General features: G+C 41.6%; 1 protein-coding gene across 4 annotated transcripts; it reads right to left on the bottom strand.

Moving 5' to 3' along the window:
* Positions 1-196: 196 nt before the first annotated feature.
* On the bottom strand, positions 197-20,140 carry cobll1b (cordon-bleu WH2 repeat protein-like 1b). Of its 4 annotated transcripts, none has more exons than XM_079276682.1 (14): positions 20,017-20,140; positions 19,396-19,476; positions 7,803-7,991; positions 6,619-6,823; positions 6,285-6,510; positions 6,119-6,163; positions 5,937-6,031; positions 5,524-5,760; positions 5,268-5,397; positions 3,234-3,456; positions 3,050-3,138; positions 1,550-2,964; positions 790-934; positions 197-695 (listed from the first exon to the last, which is right to left on the bottom strand). In XM_079276682.1, exons 2-13 carry the CDS (start codon positions 19,452-19,454, stop codon positions 815-817), a joined length of 3,033 nt encoding a protein of 1,010 aa, XP_079132808.1. In that variant the 5' UTR covers positions 19,455-19,476; positions 20,017-20,140; the 3' UTR covers positions 197-695; positions 790-814. The 4 variants fall into 4 exon arrangements, with proteins under 4 accessions (XP_079132808.1, XP_079132807.1, XP_079132810.1 ...); XM_079276681.1 differs by lacking the exon at positions 20,017-20,140 and adding an exon at positions 19,696-19,808; XM_079276684.1 differs by lacking the exon at positions 19,396-19,476 and having other exon boundaries at positions 20,017-20,134.
* Positions 20,141-20,594: the final 454 nt, after the last annotated feature.

Below are 20,594 nucleotides of genomic sequence, written 5' to 3'. Positions count from 1 at the left end.
ACGTGCGCGTGTGACACAGGTGCTCTACTATAACGTGCCCTACGTCACACACACACACCGTGAACACGTTTTACCTGTTGTGAATAGCAGGCTGTGTTCAACGGGATCCGAGTTAAGCAGTTTATTAAGGGGAAAAAATAACAATCGGCATCATTTGTGCACTTACTGGAGGCAATGACTTTAATAAAGACATCTGCAATGATAAAAGCTTTATTCATATCAACAATGCTTGACAGAACAACGTGTGCTGTGCACATCAGTGTATTTCTGGATATAGCTTAATCAAAACTCTAACACTTAAATATAGATTTTATGTATAATCTAAAGGGGCATTTAAGTACCATAGGTCAGACATGGTCTGGTCCTACAAATCCAGTATTATTTAGATAATATATTTCCTAATAATTTAAAGAATTGTTCTCATTTAACATTCTTGTTCACACACAACAGTCATGCATTAAATGCATGGTGATCATCACACTAAATAAAACAGAAGCATTAAAATATGCAGGTCAGCGCCAGGGATGTTACTTAATGACATGCTGGAAAATAAAACAAAATACAGCAATTATTAATGGTCAAAATACATAATTTACACTGTTGGAGACTACCGAAAGAGGTAAAACAAGACAGATCCTGCTTCTGTGTCATGGGATAAAGGGTTTGGGAGAACTCAAAGTAGACAGGATAACCTCCTGGAAGAAAGAAAAAAAAACACACCAGTTAATGCATGTGTTGTGGAAACATTGTTATGATATCATATTACAATGTGTGTAAGATTTTGCTTACAGTAGATGATATATTGTCAGAAGAATTAAGGCACTGGACTGCTCTTTCCTTCTATATGAGCAATCCCAATAAAAGATGGTGGTTCCACCGCTACCAGCTGCAGAGTGGAGTCTTTGTCGCCATCCACCACTCGATTGTCACCATTCTGTGATGGTAAAGAGAGACACAATGTATGCAATTACCGAAGACTTACTGTGTCAGACAACAAAGAGAAGCAAAGAAAAGACTGCATTATATTGTTATACCTTTCTTCCAAAAGCATAATAAAGTCTAAAATAGGTTAAAAAAAAAAAGATAACATGCAAAATGCTAAGTTGTTAAAGGGCTTTGGAATACAGCAAGTAGTATATATTAAACCCTGGGCTTCAAGTCAATAGGTTAGAGGAACTATTACAAGGTATTCTGCTACTTATAAGATTTTATAGTGTTCAAGAGTCAAGAACTCACCACTAGTCACAGTGCAAATGGCTGATACAGCACCAAAATTACACACCACAGTTGCAAAAGTGGTTGTAGTTTTTAAACCAACTAAAGCAGTCGTGGGATAAGTCACACTCTTGTCCACCTCTAGGGAACTCTTTTAAGGGGAAAAAAAATGCCTCGCTCAGCAGTGCAAAGTGCTCTTCTAGTCAAGCATTAATACATAAAAAAAAAATTAAAAAAGCTATGACCTGCGACATTGGTCTCATGAGTAGTCATTTGCAGATTTCATCTTTATTTAGATATTTAAATCTAAGTATGCTACGCTATCACAACTCACCTTGAGCTCAGATAATCCTTCTGACTCTATGACTGATGAGCGACTTGTGCTTGGGGAGAAGGGTGGTGAAACAGGCAAGTTAGGCGACGTTGGCCCATGGCTCCTTCTCACCGCAGAAGACACTGCCTGGGCAAAGCGGGATGGGGTTGCAGGAGAATAGGGCCTCGGGGCTGCGAAGCTCCTTAATTTTTCCAAGCTTAACCCTATCCTTGGCTCTTTCGATGGCAAACTACTTTGCCTTGTCATTCGCATGAATGCTACATTCTTATCATCCCCCTTCGGGCTCAGCTCAACATCAGCAGCCCCTGTTGTCTCCTCTTGACACTGCACAGGAGGAGGTGGTAAATTTGCTCTCTCTGCACTTATTTGAGCCTCCCTCTGGCCAGACCCAGGACTGGCGCTGAGATTCTTTTCTGCTGCTGAGGTTACATAATGCCCAGGGTTTTTTTTGTGCTGTGCCAAACGGAAAGAACCGGGCTTAGGTTTAGTAGCAGGTGGCATTTTCATCTCCTTGACCTCTGCTGGTGAACCTGCTTGAGATGCCCCATTAGCAAAGGATGAGATCTTGTCATCGGTTTTAGGTGAACTTGTTGGTGATAAGGAATGAATGGTTTCAGGTATACCTCCATTAACAGTGCCTTGGGTAGTAGTAGTGCTAGTCAGTAAGTCTTCCCTGGGTATAGTAGAGTGCAGCTCACTTTTTGCTTTGGAGACATCCGTCTGTCCCCTCGGTGCTGTGCTCTCCTCCGGCTGAAGAGACCCAATATCAAGTCCCCCTTCTGGAGCTTCAGGAGGCGCCTCCAATGTCAGTGCAACTTCAAAATATCTCAGCTTCTCCAAGGATTTCTGTGGCACGATAGTATACGTTGTCATCCCCACCTTGGGGATGTAGTCCCTTGTAAGCTCGTTGGAAGGCTTGGGCTTTGGCTCAGAATTTGTGGCATAAATAGATGGTGCCTTTGTTGTGGCAGGAGCACTTGCTGTTGGGTCTTGGCATGATAAGGTCTCCGAGGTGTGGGGTAAGGCATGTTTGAGATCAGGCGGGTTCACTTCCTCCGTTACAGCGGCCATTTCTTTCTTTGCTGCTGATTCAAAGGCAGGTGCATTAGCTGAGGGAGGGTTTTTTCCCACGTGTTGTTGTGGAGGCACAGGTGGTGGTGTGAAATCTGCTTGCACTTGAGCATCTTCTCCAGTGGGGCGTGATGTGCTGGTGGCCACCGGGCTCTCCAACCTGTCTGTCTGCTCCCAGAGGGTTACAGTGTTTGCCTGAAGAGAGGCCTGCACTTCCGCGTCCTGCGACACAGGCGGAGGGAGGCTGCTGGGTACAGTGCTGCAATCACCCTCGACACTTTGAGGTGTAGACTCTTCACAGATCGGGTGTTGGCTTACATTTTCAACTGGACGTGGACCACCATCTGTACAGAAAAGAAATACATTAGTAGGTGCAAGATATCTGCAGGACATATGAACAATATCACCATAATACAAGTGCAAACCCACTAGTATCTGCCAGTTCAGATGAGTCCGTGCCATCAGTTGTCCTCGCATCACTCAGAGTTACAGAATCATTCACTGTGCTCTGCAGTTGACTGTAAAAGTTAAGCAAAGAGAAGGAATTAAAAGCATTGCTAATAGTAATGTTAAAGCATGGCTGAGGGTGGAGAAGTAATACTGGAGTTCGTACTTGCCATCTGAGGACAGATCACCAGACTGATCTTCCCCATTTCTCTCCATGGACATCGTGGCCAGTCCCTCAGTATCTGGGGACGGGGAATGCAACGAAACATCAGCAGACGTGTTGAGGCTGCAGTCCTCTCCCTGGGTATCACTAGCAGTTGCAGACATTACAGAAGCAGTGGTCTCCTCTTGTTCCATAATCTCCTCCAGTGTGTTAGCAGCTGCACCTCCTGTAAAACGACATCATAAAGAAGACACATTTACCATACCTGGCATTATAAGTCAAATGTGGCTAGGTTATCAGTGGTGCATCCAACATTTAATTGTTATTTTTTTATTTTATTTTATTTTTTAATATTATTTAAATAGGACACGTGCAGGCAATCATATTTTTGAAATGGTATGACAATCTTTTCCAAAATTGGAGAAAAAAATTCAAAAGTCCCTTAACTGCTTTTAAGTTATTGTTTTTGTTGTATTCGTCATATGCATGAGAAAAACAAGTATCCAACTGTATTCATTTCAGTGCTCATACACAGACATTCACCCTTTCCAATAAAATAATGTCCTACTGACTAAATCATCTTTTACATCTCAGTCTCTCTTGTCCAGTTCTTAATTTAGCACTCAAATAAAGCACACAACAGAGGAGCAGAGAGCTAAAGGAATTTCAAGGCTACTTAAACAGAACTGCAGCTTCTCACTGATCTCGGCCTCTGATCTCTACTGAGCAGCACCGGGCCGTTGGGGAAACAGCAGAGGAAATTATCTTTCTCTGTGAACTTCAGTGTTTGGAAAGTGGGAGGACGGAAATGGTGGTGTGTAGACATGTAGGCAGCAGGAGTATACAGCCAGTGATGATTGCACTTTCTCGGTCTGGGCGATAGAAAAGGCCGCTAGTCAAGGGACTATGTGGGTATTAAAGGAGTTGTGAGATTTTGTGAACAACACAGTAAAAGTAAAAAAAAAGTATAAAGATTTTTGTAGTGCTGAAACTAGTTAAGAAACTCTGCAGACACACTATCCTGATTACTTGGGGAAACCTGAACCTTTCTGTTGATGGTTTTCAGAATTGTTTTACTGTGGATTGTCCACAGTAAGTAAACATATATTGTTTTTGAAATGTAATATCAATACTATGTGCGCCAGACCTTCCACTCACGACCACAACTAAATGCAGGACTAACATGCCTTTGTAAAGGCTTTGTATGTGGGAACTCATCCTTAAAATTTTTTTTATAAAAGATACAATCTCATTTTCAAGGCTGTATTTCTCCCATATTTTGGGATGTTCTTCGTTTTTGCTTTAAATTGCTTTGTATACAGGAAGGGTGGAGCTTCCCTCAAAGGACAACTCAGCGAGGCTCAGATGTGTCTTCACAATCACAGGAAAGTATGTCAAAGCAAGTTAATTATACTCAAAGGAAAAATACCATGGGAATTAGAACATACAATGACCTGGAATGTAGCAAAAATGTTTTCTTGTCATACATTTGTTTGTGGTTTTGATTTTTTTAAATGAATTTCACACATACGTATCTGAATAGGCACCTTCATTTCTAACTACTGTATATGAATTGATCTGTGCATAACATATGAGAGATAAGAGGGAAATAGATGAAGCTCAAGAACTAAAACACTAAATGAATGAAAAAGGGCAGTATATGAAACTAGTGCCATGCAAATATACAAAAGAAGCAGAATCTGCAAACTTTAACACAAAACGTATTTAGATGAATGATTTTTGTGCTCTAACCACCATGTAGTTCCCATGATCCATGTATCCTAACAGGGCTGTAGCGTTTCAAATGAGCCACTGTTTAACAATGACCACTAGGAGGCACAAGAGTCATACAAATTGTCGTCTCGGGCTGCAAAGTTAAATGTCATTGAGGCCAAAGTACACAAGACAAATCATCACAGAACAGGCTGTATTTTAGATTATATTTTAACGCAGCAGTGAAACAATCTATGATGAAAGAAAGAAAAACATAGCCGTCCCACTGAGTAATGATAACAATTCATTAATGTAAAGACAAACCTTGCAAACTTTCATCCAGAGGAACTGTTTCTTGGACAACAGCACTGGGGGATGTGGGGGGTGGAGGAGCTTTGCGTTTGGTTCTCTTTAATGAAGACTCTGCTGAGGATCCACGACTTAAACCAGCCATCTGTGGTACATACAAAGATTTTATATTCGTTATATAATCAATGTACCTGAACACAGAGATCATAAGGCTTTCATTTTACAATAACTATGCTGACACGTCAGAGCGTCTGTGTTAATATTCACCCACCTGGTCACTGTCCAGTTGGGCAGTAGGTTCAGAATGAAGTCTCCGGCGAGTGCTGAGGTCCGAGGCGCAGCTCTGGGACACCACAATTGGGGGTGGGGGTGCACGTCTCTTCTTTGGCACATCGATGGACAGTGTAGGGGAGTTGAGCGGAGACGAATTGGAGCTAGGTAAGGCCATGCTGAGAGGTCGAGGCTTGCTCACTAGCACAGGAGAAGCTGGGGCACTGGCTGTCGTTGCCTTTAAAGAACAAACATCCAATCAGAACATGATAAGAGGCCTGTTCCCAAAGAACATAGTGCACTTCAACCAATGGCAAACCAAAGTCAACAAACCTCCCTCTGAGCATTTGAAGTTACTTTGTGATACAGCTGCATAATTGCATAATCAGTCCATGAAGAAAAATACTGCGTTACCTGGTGAGATTTCTTCTTGCTTTTCCTAAACTTGCTGAAGAGCCCTTTGTTTTCTTTCTCTTTCTGATTTTTATCTTTGCCTGGCATCACGGCTCCTGAAAAAAACACAGTTGCAAGATAACATTGGTCCCAAATATGACGGCTCTGTTAATATCAACCATGCAGCTTACAAAGTGAAATACCTGCATGCGTTGGTGAGGCTGGACACACGGGGGAAGCAGGTTGTCCTGCAAAGCCAACAAGCATGAGACTTAGCACAATAACAAGTGAGCGGATGAGGTACAGTATGAAACAGTATGGTTGATTTGCTAAAATCTTATGCTCTATGCAGTAAGGTTTGAATCCTACCTTGAGTGTCTCTTGCATAAACTTCCCTTATTGCAAAATCATTTAGAGAGCTGGACAAGTCCAAAGGGGCCAGTGATTGAACATTTCGCCACAGAACGGTAGTCTCAATGTCAAATTCACATTTCTCACAGATGGCTGGTAAGTGGTCAGCCAGGGGAACGCGAGGATTAACTCGTAGTATAGTTTTCTGGGTCTTTTTGTAGTTTATCACCATCCGAACAGTTGCCTAGGGAATAAAAAATAAAATGTGCCACTTTGATCAAATCTGTTAACTCACCATGAAGAGCAAAAGGTTTACTGCACGCGCCAACATGGTGTCACGTCTTTAATGTACCTCGGGCATCTGAGGACCCGTCTTCTTATTTTTATCCGCCCCTTTAGGTTTAAGTATGATCTTCTCTGCATCCAAAGTTCCTATGAGAGCATTGGGCTTGAGTTTGGTGTTGTTCTTGTTGGCGGTGACCAGTTCTAAGGTGTGGCTGGATGGGTTGAGGTGATACTTTGCACAAAGCGTTACTAATAGATCCATCAGGGGTTTGCTGAAAGACATGGAGGACACGATAAGACAAAAACAAAATCATTTGTTTGGCATAAGAGGGGAGACGTGAGATGAGGTCTGGTTCAGCGACAGTTACACAATGCAAAGTAGAACATTGTGATCAAAGCGATTTTGAAATCAAGGACAAATATGTATGAGTTGACACTGCGACGAGATCAATTGACTAATCAATGCAGCTCTTATTGTTTCGAGAACATAAGACATAAAGTTAAAATTGTAAAAAGCTGTGCAGGATGTGTTTAAACAATACAAAGCAGATGTACAGTAACTTACAGTAGCAACAGTAGTCGCATGGAGCTTTCTTGACACTGATAATACAGTTTGAAATTGAATCCTCAAAATAAAGCATGTACTCTGTTGTGTGGGCACAAGTTTAGAGGAAGAAAAGAAGCGAAAGAATTCAGCGCTTAATCCATTCATATTGGATTGGTCTCAGTCATTTCTCAAGAGGCCAAGGTGCAAAAGACACCCAGAAAAGAACATTGTGAGAACGATAATGATATCTTAAGTAAACTCTGTCGATGGAATGACTGAACTGTGTGAGAGAGCAGACTCATAGAAGGACACACAGACATTTTGACGTCCTGGTGTGTTGGGACGTTGATCTGTAGGTTGTGCGGAGCTAGCTTAAGATTAAGTAAGATTTGTGTGTAATCTTAACGCACCATAGCATGCAATCAAGAGATAATATTCGGAATTTGAGATGAAAAACGTATTTAATCATGTCTTACATCATTGGGTGAGGAGACAAGAATGAAGAAATGTAATGAATGTAATTCCCAGAACAAAAACCACACATTCAACGACTCCACCTCTTTGACTCAGTCTGACTGGAACTGCACTTAATGTGATGACTTCATCAGATATCATGATGTTGTGTTTAAATGTAATATTGAATTTGTTTGGTATGAAAAAATACAGAACGGTGTTCAAATTGCATGACAGCGCTCCAACCGTACCTTCCGTGGACTGTGGTCATTTCTTCCACTCCGCCAGGCAGAACCACAACCAGAGAGAGGTCGGTATCAATCAGGTCCTCCTTCTGGTCCATGGTTAAATGAAGGGTTCCTGGGTACCACTGGGAGAGACCTGGGGAGTCCAGCTGTTTCAGTCCTGGTGGGGATGGTGCTTTGCTTTTGGTCGACACCCTGTAGTTGGACAAGAGAGTGTAAATTATTTTTAAATTATTAGTTGCTTCAGCATTTGTTGAATATTCAGACTATTGCTATGACAAAGCCAGACAAATGAATACTTTGACATTTATATTTATAAAAAAAATAAATGTCATTGGAATTGTCTCTGCTATCTCAGACAATACTCTGATTGAAAATCAAAGTGCAGCAGACAGCATGAAAGGAATCCTTTCTTCCTCAGGTTTTAGAAAGCAGTGAGGCTATTACATGTGGGAGTTCAAGTCCACTTTGCAAACAAGTCACAAGACAACCAAGATTTACTCATTGAGCCTGAAGAAATGGCTGTGAATGAACAGACGTGTGAGAGATAATAAGAGTTTCAGTTGACTGTTGACTGTTTTTTCTTGCCTATGTTGTAGTCAAATTGATTTATAGTGCCGTGCATGTTCTTTTTAGTGTAGAGGCAACACCCCCATGCATTGGTGAACATCACTTGGTGTGCTAGGATTTAGTTTGAAGTGTGACTAACTATACAATACACATTTCAGTTTTGAAGGGCGTTTTTGAGTGTTTGTCTTGGCTCAACATTCCTGGAAACTGTGTCAATACAGTGTGGGAGTTACAGACTGACCAGGTATGCCACACACAAAACCAAAAGAAAAAAAAAAAAATCACTGCCCGAGATATTTCATATAACACGGATTTCATTCATCCCAAGATTTTCTGTAAGCTGGCCATCAGTGGGACAATGATGCACAGTAAATCTGTGATGCATCAGATAATTACACCGTTGTCGTAATGCTCCTGAGAGATGGCGTATAATAAAAACCTGCTGTCTGTAAACAAAAGAAAAGATTTGATTTGAACAGGGTCGTCATTATAAGATTTTAAAGGCAAGCTGTAACGCATTTAGTTTCGCGTGAACGTTCACTTGAAATGAAAAGCTGCAGATGGTACGACAACAAACCAAAGCAGACAACTTCACTTCAAGTCAGCTACGGTCAAACTAATGTCCTGCAGTGTTATCAAGTTGTTCAGTGGGCCAAGGAATCAATAACCTTAGAGATATTCAAGTGTCACATCATTGGGTTTGCAGAGAGATAAAACGGGCATGTGCAGACCCACTGCCTTGAATTGTAGCCTGTAACGTCTCTGGTGGGGGCACAAACAGAGGAATCCCAGCAATGCAAGGTCACAGGCTGCACTGAGGCACGTCTAGCAAAGGATTATTAGTCTTGCTATGGGGGCGGCTGTCCTTAAACACAGACCATGACATGAATGAAAAACACACACACACAAACTGTTTTGATGCCGTATGTCTATGTCATACATAAAGTAAAATTCCTTGTATGCGTACGCATACATGGCCAATAAAGCTGATTCTGATTATAAAGTACAAAATTGCATTAGCACAACCAGACAAGCCACTTATCGTGTGCTTTCTTGTCTCAATCATGTTTGCTGAAAAGGTATTTTTTAAAGCTCATGGATGGTGTCTTGTTCGTGGCTGCCAATAAAATACTTTTGTAGAAACATGTCTAGCGTAGCATTGATGCTACGTTTGACATGTTTCAACACAACATTAAATAACTTTGGAACAGTTTAGGTTCCAATAAACGGCAGGCAAGAAAATCAAACTATGTCCAGGTGTTTCTTTGTCTATGTAGGCTTTAGAGGGTTAATGTCTTTTAGGCTAGTGCCATTATAGGGAACTCAGTCATAAAATCCTGATATAACTTTAATGGTGACATTTTGTCGTCTTAAAGGAAAACTTTGCCAGTTTAGAAATGATCGATTTCCTTGTCATGTGGACGAGTAGCTACACACTGTATCATATTCATGAATGATTCTGTGGTTCTACAGTAGCGTGTGCTGTGATAAATAGCAAAAACCAGGGAGATGACAATGAGGACGACAAGTGACGGTCATTTACAAACTGCCATCACACTGTTCGTGACCTGAGAAGGGCCATGTTGTTATTCCTGACAGCGATACATCACACAGCTCACTCGTGAATAGTGAACAAGTTTTAACAATTTCCGACACAGCCACAGTATTATTTACAATGTGGTTAAGATTTATCTCGTATTTTATTGCTATTCCTAAAGCAACTACACGACAGGCTTTGAAATCCATACCCGTGTCTGAGCAATCTGTACTGTTTTAACTGACAGTCAGGGTTAGCCAGACAACAGGCAGCACAATGACCTGAAGTAGCAAAAACAAAATGAAACAAGCAACAAGCAGTGGGAGACAACAGAAACAAACTTGTTTATCTGTTCATCTTTAATAATAATAGTGCCAGTAGCCAGGATGATAAAGCCACAGGATCTCGCACAGACATTAACAAACAAACCCAAATAATATACTGTGAACCGTTTATGTATGTTGATTCCGTTCGGGTGTGTGTGTGTCAGAAACCACTTTCTTGACAAAATAAATCAAAAGAAACAAATGCAAAGTGAGTTCCACTGCACGTCTCTCTCCCAGGGACCCTCTGGATAAGGTTGTGCCAGCTTTTCCTAAATCTAATATATGTACAACTTGGGGTTCAGTGTCTTGATCACACTTGAGGTGTCCTGTTATAGTATTAGAGATATCCCCCTGATCTGCATTGTATAAAGTTTGCATTATACTTACAGCATTATTAATCAGATGACTCATTTGAAAGGGGTCAGGCATCGGGTGTCACCAGATGCCAGCTGCTAAGTTATGTAAAGACCTCATTCTGAGTAAGGCTGAGTGCATCCTCTGGGACTCTTACTTACCTTCTACAGGCTACACCTAAGCTACCGGGGAAAAGGAGGAACTCTACAAAGGTAAATAAGTTGTATTTTGTTCAGAGCTAGGTGGAATGGTAAATCTTATGCAATATTTGTATGGAACAATTTATTTATTAGTTAAATATAATGTTGATACAGAGTTTGTTTCTCAGGGATCATGTAGCCCACTCATATCAAAGTATTTATTTGTCTCTATATTAGTTTGTGTGTGTGTGTATCTGCGTATGCTAGAGAGAGGAAAGTGCTTTATGCGTGTGTGTGTGTGTGTGTCTGTGTGTGTGTGTCTGCATGCACCATGTGCATGTGTGCGTCTGTTTGAGCGCATGTCAGAGTGTGGGTGTTAGGAAATGCGCTCCCTGTGTGAGTGTGTGCATACGTGGGTGTGTGTTTGTGTTGGAAGTGGGCGACTGCTTATTGTATATTTGTATTTATAACTGGTTTTATGAATGTTTTGTGTACTTCTGCTCCTCGACCACCAGCATTTCCATATTCAGTACAATACAGTTTACCTTGACATGGGCTATCATCTACTTATGTAGCAGAGGTGTTTGAAGCTTCCTATTAAATTTTAGCTCATTGTTTTGGTGGTATTGTCCACAAATTTACTGTATGGTTCGGTTTTACCGCTCCCATCAACCCGGTTTCCAGCAGCAGCTGCTTCTAAGCAAAGACAAGACGAAAAATATCCACTGCTAATCCGACAGCAAACAAAGTTAATCAGCTGGTGAAGACAGACGAACATCTAGTAAGCAAATGCAAGACATTGGTCTAAGGAGTTGCCGGAGACCAACTAGAGTTAGAAGTGAATAATGAACTTAATATTTTTCATGTGGCAAACAAACGCCAAGAAGGCATATATCTGTATGCCGACATGTTAGCCATACCAACGTTAAAGGGCAGGTTCTCTTGATACGTCTATTTTCAGGGCTGTCTGTGTCCATCAGCTTGTTTTGGAGTTCATCTGCTTTCAATTGGATGAATGAAATCTCGATTGAATTTAGCTTTTCAATGTAACTGATCTGGATGACTGAAATGAAGAGCAAATGCCTCTATCTGCCGGTCATCATTTCCACCAAAGAAACCGAAGAAGGAATTGTCATGACATTTGCCTGCTGATGTTAATCGTCCACAGAAGATTAAAAGTTTTGATATTACCAATCAGATTTCCACTTCACACGTGGAATTGTACAATATAACAAACTGATTTCCATAACATTTGCAAAGTACACAGATGCTCCCGAGAACAGTACAATGATGCAAAACGTTTAGCCCCCTGAATGGTCTAAAAACCAATACATTGCCAGAATGTCCTTCATTTTATCCAAAACGATCATACAGTAGGAGTACAGTTACACTCCACCACTGCAATTGTATCACTGCCGCCTATAAGAATCAGCAGCGGTGCTTGTATATACCGATGTGTTGAAAAGTACAACTTCTGAACTCAAACTCATCAGTTTAGAAGGCTGCAGACAAGTAGGGAAGGGAGTGTTTGATTAATAATAATACACAGATTACACATTGCAGGTGTGGACCCACCATGACCATGAATGATGCCATGAACTCCCTGCACTTACGTCAATAGACTACCTAAAAACAGACATTTACACTGTGGTCTCATGTACAAAGTCCTGATTTCATGGATGTTTATTATGCAATGGGATTGTAATCCTTTAGCACAGTGTCTAAAATGTTTCCTTTTACGCTCTAAAACGGAGCATTGCCAGTTGATTTATACAAATGATGCAACCGCCATGTGATTCTTGGAATCAAAATGTGATATTTTTATTTTTTTTGGAATAAGCTAGAATGACTAAAATGCACAACAGCTGTGCCTCAGTCACAGGGTCAGCCCAGTTTATACAGCTGTGTCATCAGCGATTTTATCAAGACACCTCGAGCAGGTGACAGACACGGACACACAGGACGGTTTGTTCGTGCCATCCAGGCCTGTGGGTTTTTTCGGAAGCACAGGGTGCTGCTGAATGAGAAGAGACGTGTTGAAGCTCGACTCCGCTGATGCCTCATTCACAGGGTTTCCCCTTGGAGGTCTGACACTCACAAACAAGCCCATTCAATACCAGAGGGCATGCTTGAAAGACGTGATCACAGACGACCATTGGAATAACAGACCCCCTGTCACTGTGCCATTTGTTACGTTTCATAATTAATGCAAACAAATGGACTCTGAACCAAATATCCAGTATGATATACTGGAGAAGTACTGCATGCTATGATGGTATGTAGAACAGATAGTCTTGGTTTAACTGCATCTCTCAATTGATTTGGGATGTGAATATGTGAAATGCTTCAAACAGATGTCTGGTGCTCTTGTTCACACCTGAGGAAAATGTGCAGGATAACTTGACACAGGAGGTGGGGAATGCTTAAATCAGCTTGATTAGGTTTTAACTTAACTTCAACTGACAAACGAAAACAAAAGGCCAGTATAATATCCCGATGCTGCTCCTTGTGCGAAAATACTTCGAATACTTTTGTGCTTACGTGTGAAAAAGACACATAAGACACATGTGTGACTGAGAATGACAGAGGGACACAGGGGAGAGAGAAAGTTGGACGAATGGTGAGAATACATATCTGTCCTTTGCTAAAAGCGACCAAAAGACGAAAAGATAATCGTAATATCTGCAGCAGTCAACCAGCTGAAAGAGGGAATATCCAAATTCCCTACATTCCATTTTGTTCCAGCTGGCATGACGGTTACCAGAAACATTTCAGTTGAAATCGATTTCCACCCCGTCAATTAAAAGCCCTTCAGGCATATCTTGGATCAAATGTAGCAATGAGCAGGTGGGAGCAGCCCAGAGAAGAAACCAGACCAAAGCATTGGTAGAAATTTGGTTTTTCTTTTGAGGTTCTGAGGAGGTGGAGGATTAGCAGAAATGCCTCATGTGGTATGTTAGCAGCTGCTGGGTAGCAGGACGGCACACACTGGACTGGTGGGTTCATGTACAAAGAGACAAACAAGAGGCCCTTCTGCTCAGTCACACTTCCAGACAACACACAAAACTATTTTAAGAAACAAGAGCAACAATTAAACGCTCCAATGACGAAACACTCCCAGAACTCTACCAGCAGCAGTTTACTAGCTAGCTGACAGTCAAATATACACGCTCAAACATGCCCAACACACCTTCCACGTCAGGACAAAACACAGACTGTGACTGGTCTGAATAAAAACATTCAGCACACAAAAATACTGCTCGGACCTCACCAACACTTTCAGAGTGAGTCAGTGAGAGCTCTGCTGAGTTGTACAGATGACGATTACTAGGAGGAAGAACCAGAAATGTAAAGAGCAGGTGTGGCAGACCTGCTTTTCCTCTCAGTTTGCCAACATTTCCTTCCATGCTCTTACCTCTTCGCCGAAGATTGTCTCAGGTCAAATAATTCCCATTCTGCTGTGTATCGCCCATGAGTAGTCAGATCGACTAAACTCTACATCAGCACAGCTTGCAAAAAAAGGCCCACCTTTATGCCACGTCCAAGCTGTGACATCAAAAAGCTGTCCCCTCTACCTAAAGCCTGTCTAACCCCTCGCTGCGTCTCTGAAAGCTCCAGCTCACAGTGTGTAAGTGGCACTCGCCCCGTGGTCATGAGCAGAAAGGTAAGCAGCTTTGCCTCCCTGTGCAGACATGAACCTGTGGGTGGGGCCAGCGGAGCAAGAGCACACTGAAACATGCCACTGACTTTGGTAAGCTCAGGAACTTACATAAGAGTGATTTGTTTTGAAATCATGCATGATACTTGTAATCATGCTGGTGATGATGTGATCATCAGGGTCAAACAACAAGAGGAGTCCGACAGACTAAAGCACCCCACCATCCCCTAATCGAGTAAAGTACTTCACCTGCGTTTGCTTACATTCCCATAAACACTGGCAACTTTTCACAACCACACCTTACTTTTACAGAAGTGACTCATCCGATAATTATGCTGGAAGGCTTGTCAGTTGAGCGCAAAGGCATGAAATAACATATACATGTCCAAACAGTATGCAGTCCCTCTCATTTGGATTGCGATGATTAAACTATTTTTCCTCCGACATTAAACTCCTGGTGAAATTCTTCAATAATTTCACATCATTTCAGATGACATGCTTGAACTCAAAAACAGAACTGTGACCAACGTGATATTCTTAAGTCAATAAACATATTCATGGTAACAGTCAAAAGAGGCTGTCAGCACATTAACTCCAGGCAGAGGAAGCACAGCCTTTGGAATGTTTCTGATATTGTCATTATTAAGTTAATAAACACTGAATTTAAAAAGCGTTCAATCTAAAACAGCAAAGCAAACTGTGCACCGACTGGTACGGAAGCAATAACTTTGACTCTCCGTTGTGAAATAAGTGCTCATTGCCAGCAGGTTATCAGTAGCCCTCCACTTTCACTTAAGAATGTGCTGCAGTCTACAAACACCACCAACGAAAACCACCGGGCGATAAGGAGGTGGAGTGGTGAACGGAGATGTTAGTGTGTAGGAGCAAGTCCGGGGGGGGGGGGGGGGGGGGGAGTTAAAGATGGTGGGGGGGGGGAGTCCCTGAGGAAAGACAAAACACAGGGCCACAGCTGGTGAGAGGTCACTCACAGTAAACACAAGCTTTTTAAAGAGGGTCTGGAAAGGCCATTACTACATAAGCAGTGTGGGATGGAAGGAGATTAGGGAGGAAAAAGAGCACAGGGACCATATGAGAACTTCCCACTTCCTATGTGTATTGTTTATTATTGAAGGCAAAACAAAAAACTTTTTTCCCACAGCACAGGCCTCAAACTCTCAGGGCGTCTTTAACATCATCATGTAGTATTCTGACATTATTAGCTCATCAATGCAGTGCGTAATATCCGGTTGTAGGGATTCACTCACTATTATTACTCCCTGCTGTGCCCCCCCCCAGTCTACCTCTTCTGCTCATCACATGAACTGAAGCTTATGAAAGGGAGAATGAAAACAGTGATTCTGCACTGAAACAGGCACATGCAGTATCTAATTTCATTACCAATAGTGCAAACAGAATATTCCGTGTTGCGCAAACCGCAACTTCATTCCATCCTAATGTCGAAGAGTTACACCCAGTCTCACACACTCTCAAGGCAAGAACAACACGACCGTGCTGATCTTTCAATGTCATGAGATTTCCTTTAACTAAAGACAGAGGCATGGTTCATAATGAAATTGAGCCGGAAAGTCACGATATCAAGTAGTTCTGCTTGCTTTACTTACTGTATTAGCGTGAATAAATTTCCTTCTGATGCTAAAACTATCAGAAGTTGTAGTGTCCTGCAGATAAATTGTGCTCTTCATCCCAAGAACCCGCACCTTTTTTGCTGACAGCGCTTTTAAAGTGTTCTGACCCTCATCGTTGATGTGAGCTGCAGAGGCATTTTGAACTTAATTATCTCATGAGCAAGCTTTTAAAAATAGCATTAAGAATGATTTGAGCACTGAATGTAACAAAAAAAATATTTGATGGTTTGTTTTAAGTCTGTCATGTGGTTTTTAACTTTTTGCTGTTTCAGTCGGTTTATGTTTTTTTGTGTTTTTATGCACAGTTAAATCTTGACTGGTACCCCTTTAAAAAAAGAGATTCAAAATCTCAGTGGGATTATCTTGGATAAAAAGGGTTCATTAGCTTGCTACAGTGTATGTTCGGCGATGATAAGGTTTATTATATCACCTCGTTACCAATCTGATATTGTGCAAATTTAACACTATAGCGCTATCGCACTAATACACAAACACCTGGGTGGATACAATGGTATGAACATATGCACAGTGATAGTGCCATCAGAGCACCATCTCAAGGTGTGCAATGTTGTATCATACCTGGCCTTTGTTCCTTTCTATTGGCTTAAACTTGGATTGATGATTTGTCAACCATTTGATAATTGCCAGACAGCTTGCCAGGGTCTTGTTGAACAGACCTGTAGTAAACTCAAACAATGCCATTCATGACTGGCTAGGCCTTTTTCTATAAATATCTCATCTAAAACAAGACAAACACTGATAATGGAGGTCAAGAAAATCAAAGCAACTTGTTCCTTTGTCACATTTAGATGTTATTGGAGATAAGTAAAAGTTCCTATTGAGAACAGACAAAGGACTAATTCATGTTGGGTCATTCTGAATGGTACACAGGCTGAGAGTGGGAGGCATCCAACTGTTGTGCCCTGGAAGAGTGCATAAAAGAAACACAGAGGGCCCAGGACTCCATTTCAGGCAGGATCTGGGCAGCAGATCTACTCAAACAGGCTGCTGTGCAAAACCTCAATATTATAGAAATACATAATCATGTCTACTGTAGAGATAAATAAGACGAAACAAAACAATAACAACCAACAAGCTATGTTTCATAATCCAGTGAGAGCTATTCACTGGTATTCACGGTCAGTGCGTTGGCTTCAGTGTGGCAACAAAGGCAACCCATTATTCCCAGTGCCCTGGATGTCAGCCATATTGTCTGTTTCAGCCCTGTGAGGCAGAAAGCTTCCATAAAACATCCCAGAATTCAAAGACACAACAGCTCATTGGCAGGAGAAGCTTGCTGGGCATTAATACTGATTTCCCTCTGGCTTTTAGCATCTAGTGAGTGGATATCTTTGAATGACATCCTTTATCTCGCTTTTACGAGCACTGGCGATCTGAGTGGGCTCCCTGAAGGCAGCATGGTGTGTAGACTAAATGATGTGTTTTCCTGTATGAAGAAAGCCTTGTTGTCATTTTGAGGAGAACACGCTGTGTTTATGCTTTAGTGTACTTGGAGGCCTTGTGATTTGTCTCTCTTGTCTAGTTGTTGTGAAATGTTAAGACACAGCAAAAACCAAGTGACTGTCACTATGTTTCAATTTGACATGCCCACTTGCTTCGAGTGTCTGCGTTTGGCCAGCCATGATTTTCATCTGTAGACTCATGAGAGCAGCTGTGCCCTTGGGACTGCCTGCATATCTGGAAACAGCTGTGGGGATTCACAATACCTTAACTAAATCCACATTCTGCCCGGAGGAAAGCCAGCCATGTGAGATCATGGTTTAAGGTGTGTCCAATTAGCGGGGCCAGCTTTAAGCAGCACACTGTCAGATTGAGGAATGAATCGATGGGATTTACAATGAATTGTTGTTGATTATTCTGATTATTGTATTGAAAAAAAATAAATAAAGCTTCTCAAAACGACTTCTCCAATGAAAAACAGACAAAAATAAACGCTTTGTAATTTTGCTGACCCGTGTGTGTTGGCGACGTCTCGGCTTGGAGAACAGCCAGCGCAGTGATTCTAGCAGATTCAGTATTTGGATAGCAAATGTAGCATAGCTTTGGGGGGTCACATGAAGTCTTCACATATGACTGCATTTGAAAAAGTGAGAAGTTCACTGGCTCCACATATAAGAAGCCACAAATAACGCAGGCAGCATGCACTTTCCCCCCCCCCCCCCCCCCCGAGCCCCAGCAACTTATGGAAGAGTGCGGTTTACTTTTCCAAATAATAGTCAAAACACAGATAGAGATTTAGGTTGTCTGCTGCTCTCCATTGCCAAGGAGTGTGGCTGTGCTCCTAGATTACACAATGCTTATGAAATATGATTATTAGTCCCACCAAGGGAGTGATACTACTTTTTTTCTTAGTAAACTGCACATGATGATGTGCCTGAATGCTATTTTTACAAACGGGAAACTACGATATGCAGGAAAGGACTGGAAACTTATATAGCGATCATGGAATACTGGATTGGAAACTGTCATGTGTTCAAATTCTCCGTCTCATCTTTAATTTAATGCCAAAGGAGTGAGTGGTGACTCTGTAAAAAAAAGCTCTGGAAACTCACAGCCCCCCTTTTTTTTTTAAATCATTCCATCCACTGAAATTCAAGCAGCTGACATCATCTCTGAGTCCCTGAACCAAAACTGATTCCATCATGTCATATACTCAGAGCTGTTTAATGTGATTTTCTCTGACTATTGGACATGACGAATCTGTATTTCATCGAATATCAGTTTCAAGCCCAGCGTACGCATGATTTCCACAAGAAAAAAACGATCAACAGGCTCATCACAGAGTCAGAATGTTTTGCCTGCAAAATACTTCCCATGACCTCTACATATGGTCAAGGCAATTTCTCAGTACAACCCTGAGAGCAGGAAATGAGGAGAGTTCAAAGGTTGAAACGTCTGCAACAACTGTGATTTCACAGAGATGCACTGAGTGAGAAGAACGCTCTTTGAAAGTTGCATTCTTTTTACATGGTTGGCATTATACGTATACCTTTCACAGATAGGTCAGAACAAAAAGCTGGTTGCCTGCAAGCAATTATTGTGGCCAGCACCACAGAGTGTCATCGGTGGAAGAACGTCATATTCTGGTGTCATTTTATTGGTGCACAATAGAAAACAAGGCCTTTGTTACTATTTTTCATACTTTAGCTGTTTTATAATTATATTTCCCAAACAATACTTTTAGGACCATGGAGGTGTGGCTCAAATAAAGATAAACTATGATTTTTTTTCTAAAATGTTGAGTAGAAAAAGGCTACTGGACACACACATGTTCCAAGTAGGTCTAACGGGGGTTTCTCCGTCATTGACAAATACAACACATAGTTGACAGCTGGTAATCTACATACCTCAGACCAGAGCTCCGTGGATGGGGCTGGGATCCATGATCATCCATGACTAAACTCATTGGTTTAACAAAATCGCTCCGACTAGTCAAACACAAAACAAAAGGCACAATTCATTCAACAGTTCACATACTAAATGTTATAAAGGCTACTATAACCTGCTGCTTCCAAGTGACGCAAACTGGCAAATACTGAAATATGGGCGAATCCCACATGAGGTCATCAGTTTTTCAATCATATGAACCGTTTTTCCTTCTTTTCTACTGGAAACACGTTTCACCGAATACGTAGATCATGGCTTACCATGGACGTTGTTGGTTTTCGACGCAGTTGTCAACTTCCATACATCTTTACATAGAAAACAATGAGTTGAATTCCACAACAAACTGATTTTGTTTCGATAAATGATCCATTACTCCGCTCTGAAGTTCCGTTGTTTTGCGCGTTTTACGCAAACCATTCCGGTGTAGTTAAATATGCCCCCCCCCCCCCTTTTAAACTATAAAGTCTGCCATATCTAAAGCATTTTGCCCCCGACACTCTGCCAACTTTTCTCTGCACATCTAAAAGAATCCATCGCAACACTGAGCAGTAAAAGTGGGGCGTCTCTCAGATCCAGTTTACCTTCCCTCCAGGATCCCGATGAAGCGCTGGCCATAACGTTATCCAGCCCAGCTTCAGCAAGAACACCCACAGCAACAACCCAACAAAACCTCCAAAAACAACACAGGCAAAGCCCCTCTTCCACACGGTTTGAAATACGCTGTATCAAAACATACCACCGTTGTTGTTTTGCACTTCCTTTTAATCGACGTTTTTTATTGTATAGCGCGACATCGTGTGGCTGAATAAGGAAACGACTATTTCCCCTTCAGCGTGATACAAATAATTCTGAATCATGAATATCAAAACAGACAATTCACTTAAAAAGAAAAACAACAACTTAAACACATCCATGTATAATATCTCATCAAAACTTGTAGAAACCTTAACATCACACTCATAGAACACGCATTGAACAGTCCAAACCTATGGGTATTAAAATGCTCCGATAATATCATATAAGCAGTGGCGTAGTGGTCGTTGACGAGGTGGGTGTGCTGCTAGGTAGATGGGTAGGCAATAATATCATGTGCTTTTATTTAGCCACAAGAACATTAGTGAAGGCTGGCACTTTTGTTGGGCTATAACACCTGGTTCAC

This window comes from Melanostigma gelatinosum (assembly GCF_949748355.1).
Source record: "Melanostigma gelatinosum genome assembly, chromosome: 10".
Lineage (NCBI taxonomy): Eukaryota > Metazoa > Chordata > Actinopteri > Perciformes > Zoarcidae > Melanostigma > Melanostigma gelatinosum.
The sequence above is the reverse complement of the archived record's forward strand: the minus strand, read 5'-3'. Positions and strand labels throughout refer to the sequence as shown.

What these genes read in the sequence shown, in the direction of transcription:
- cobll1b (XM_079276681.1), bottom strand. Translation starts at nt 19,736, where the DNA reads ATGGAAGTTGACAACTGCGTCGAAAACCAACAACGTCCATG. An exon ending in GCAAGAAGAAATCTCACCAG is followed by an intron (nt 5,761 to 5,936) that starts GTAACGCAGTAT and finishes TGTTCTTTAAAG; the next exon opens with GCAACGACAGCCAGTGCCCC. An exon ending in AAGGATTATCTGAGCTCAAG is followed by an intron (nt 935 to 1,549) that starts GTGAGTTGTGAT and finishes TTACCATCACAG; the next exon opens with AATGGTGACAATCGAGTGGT.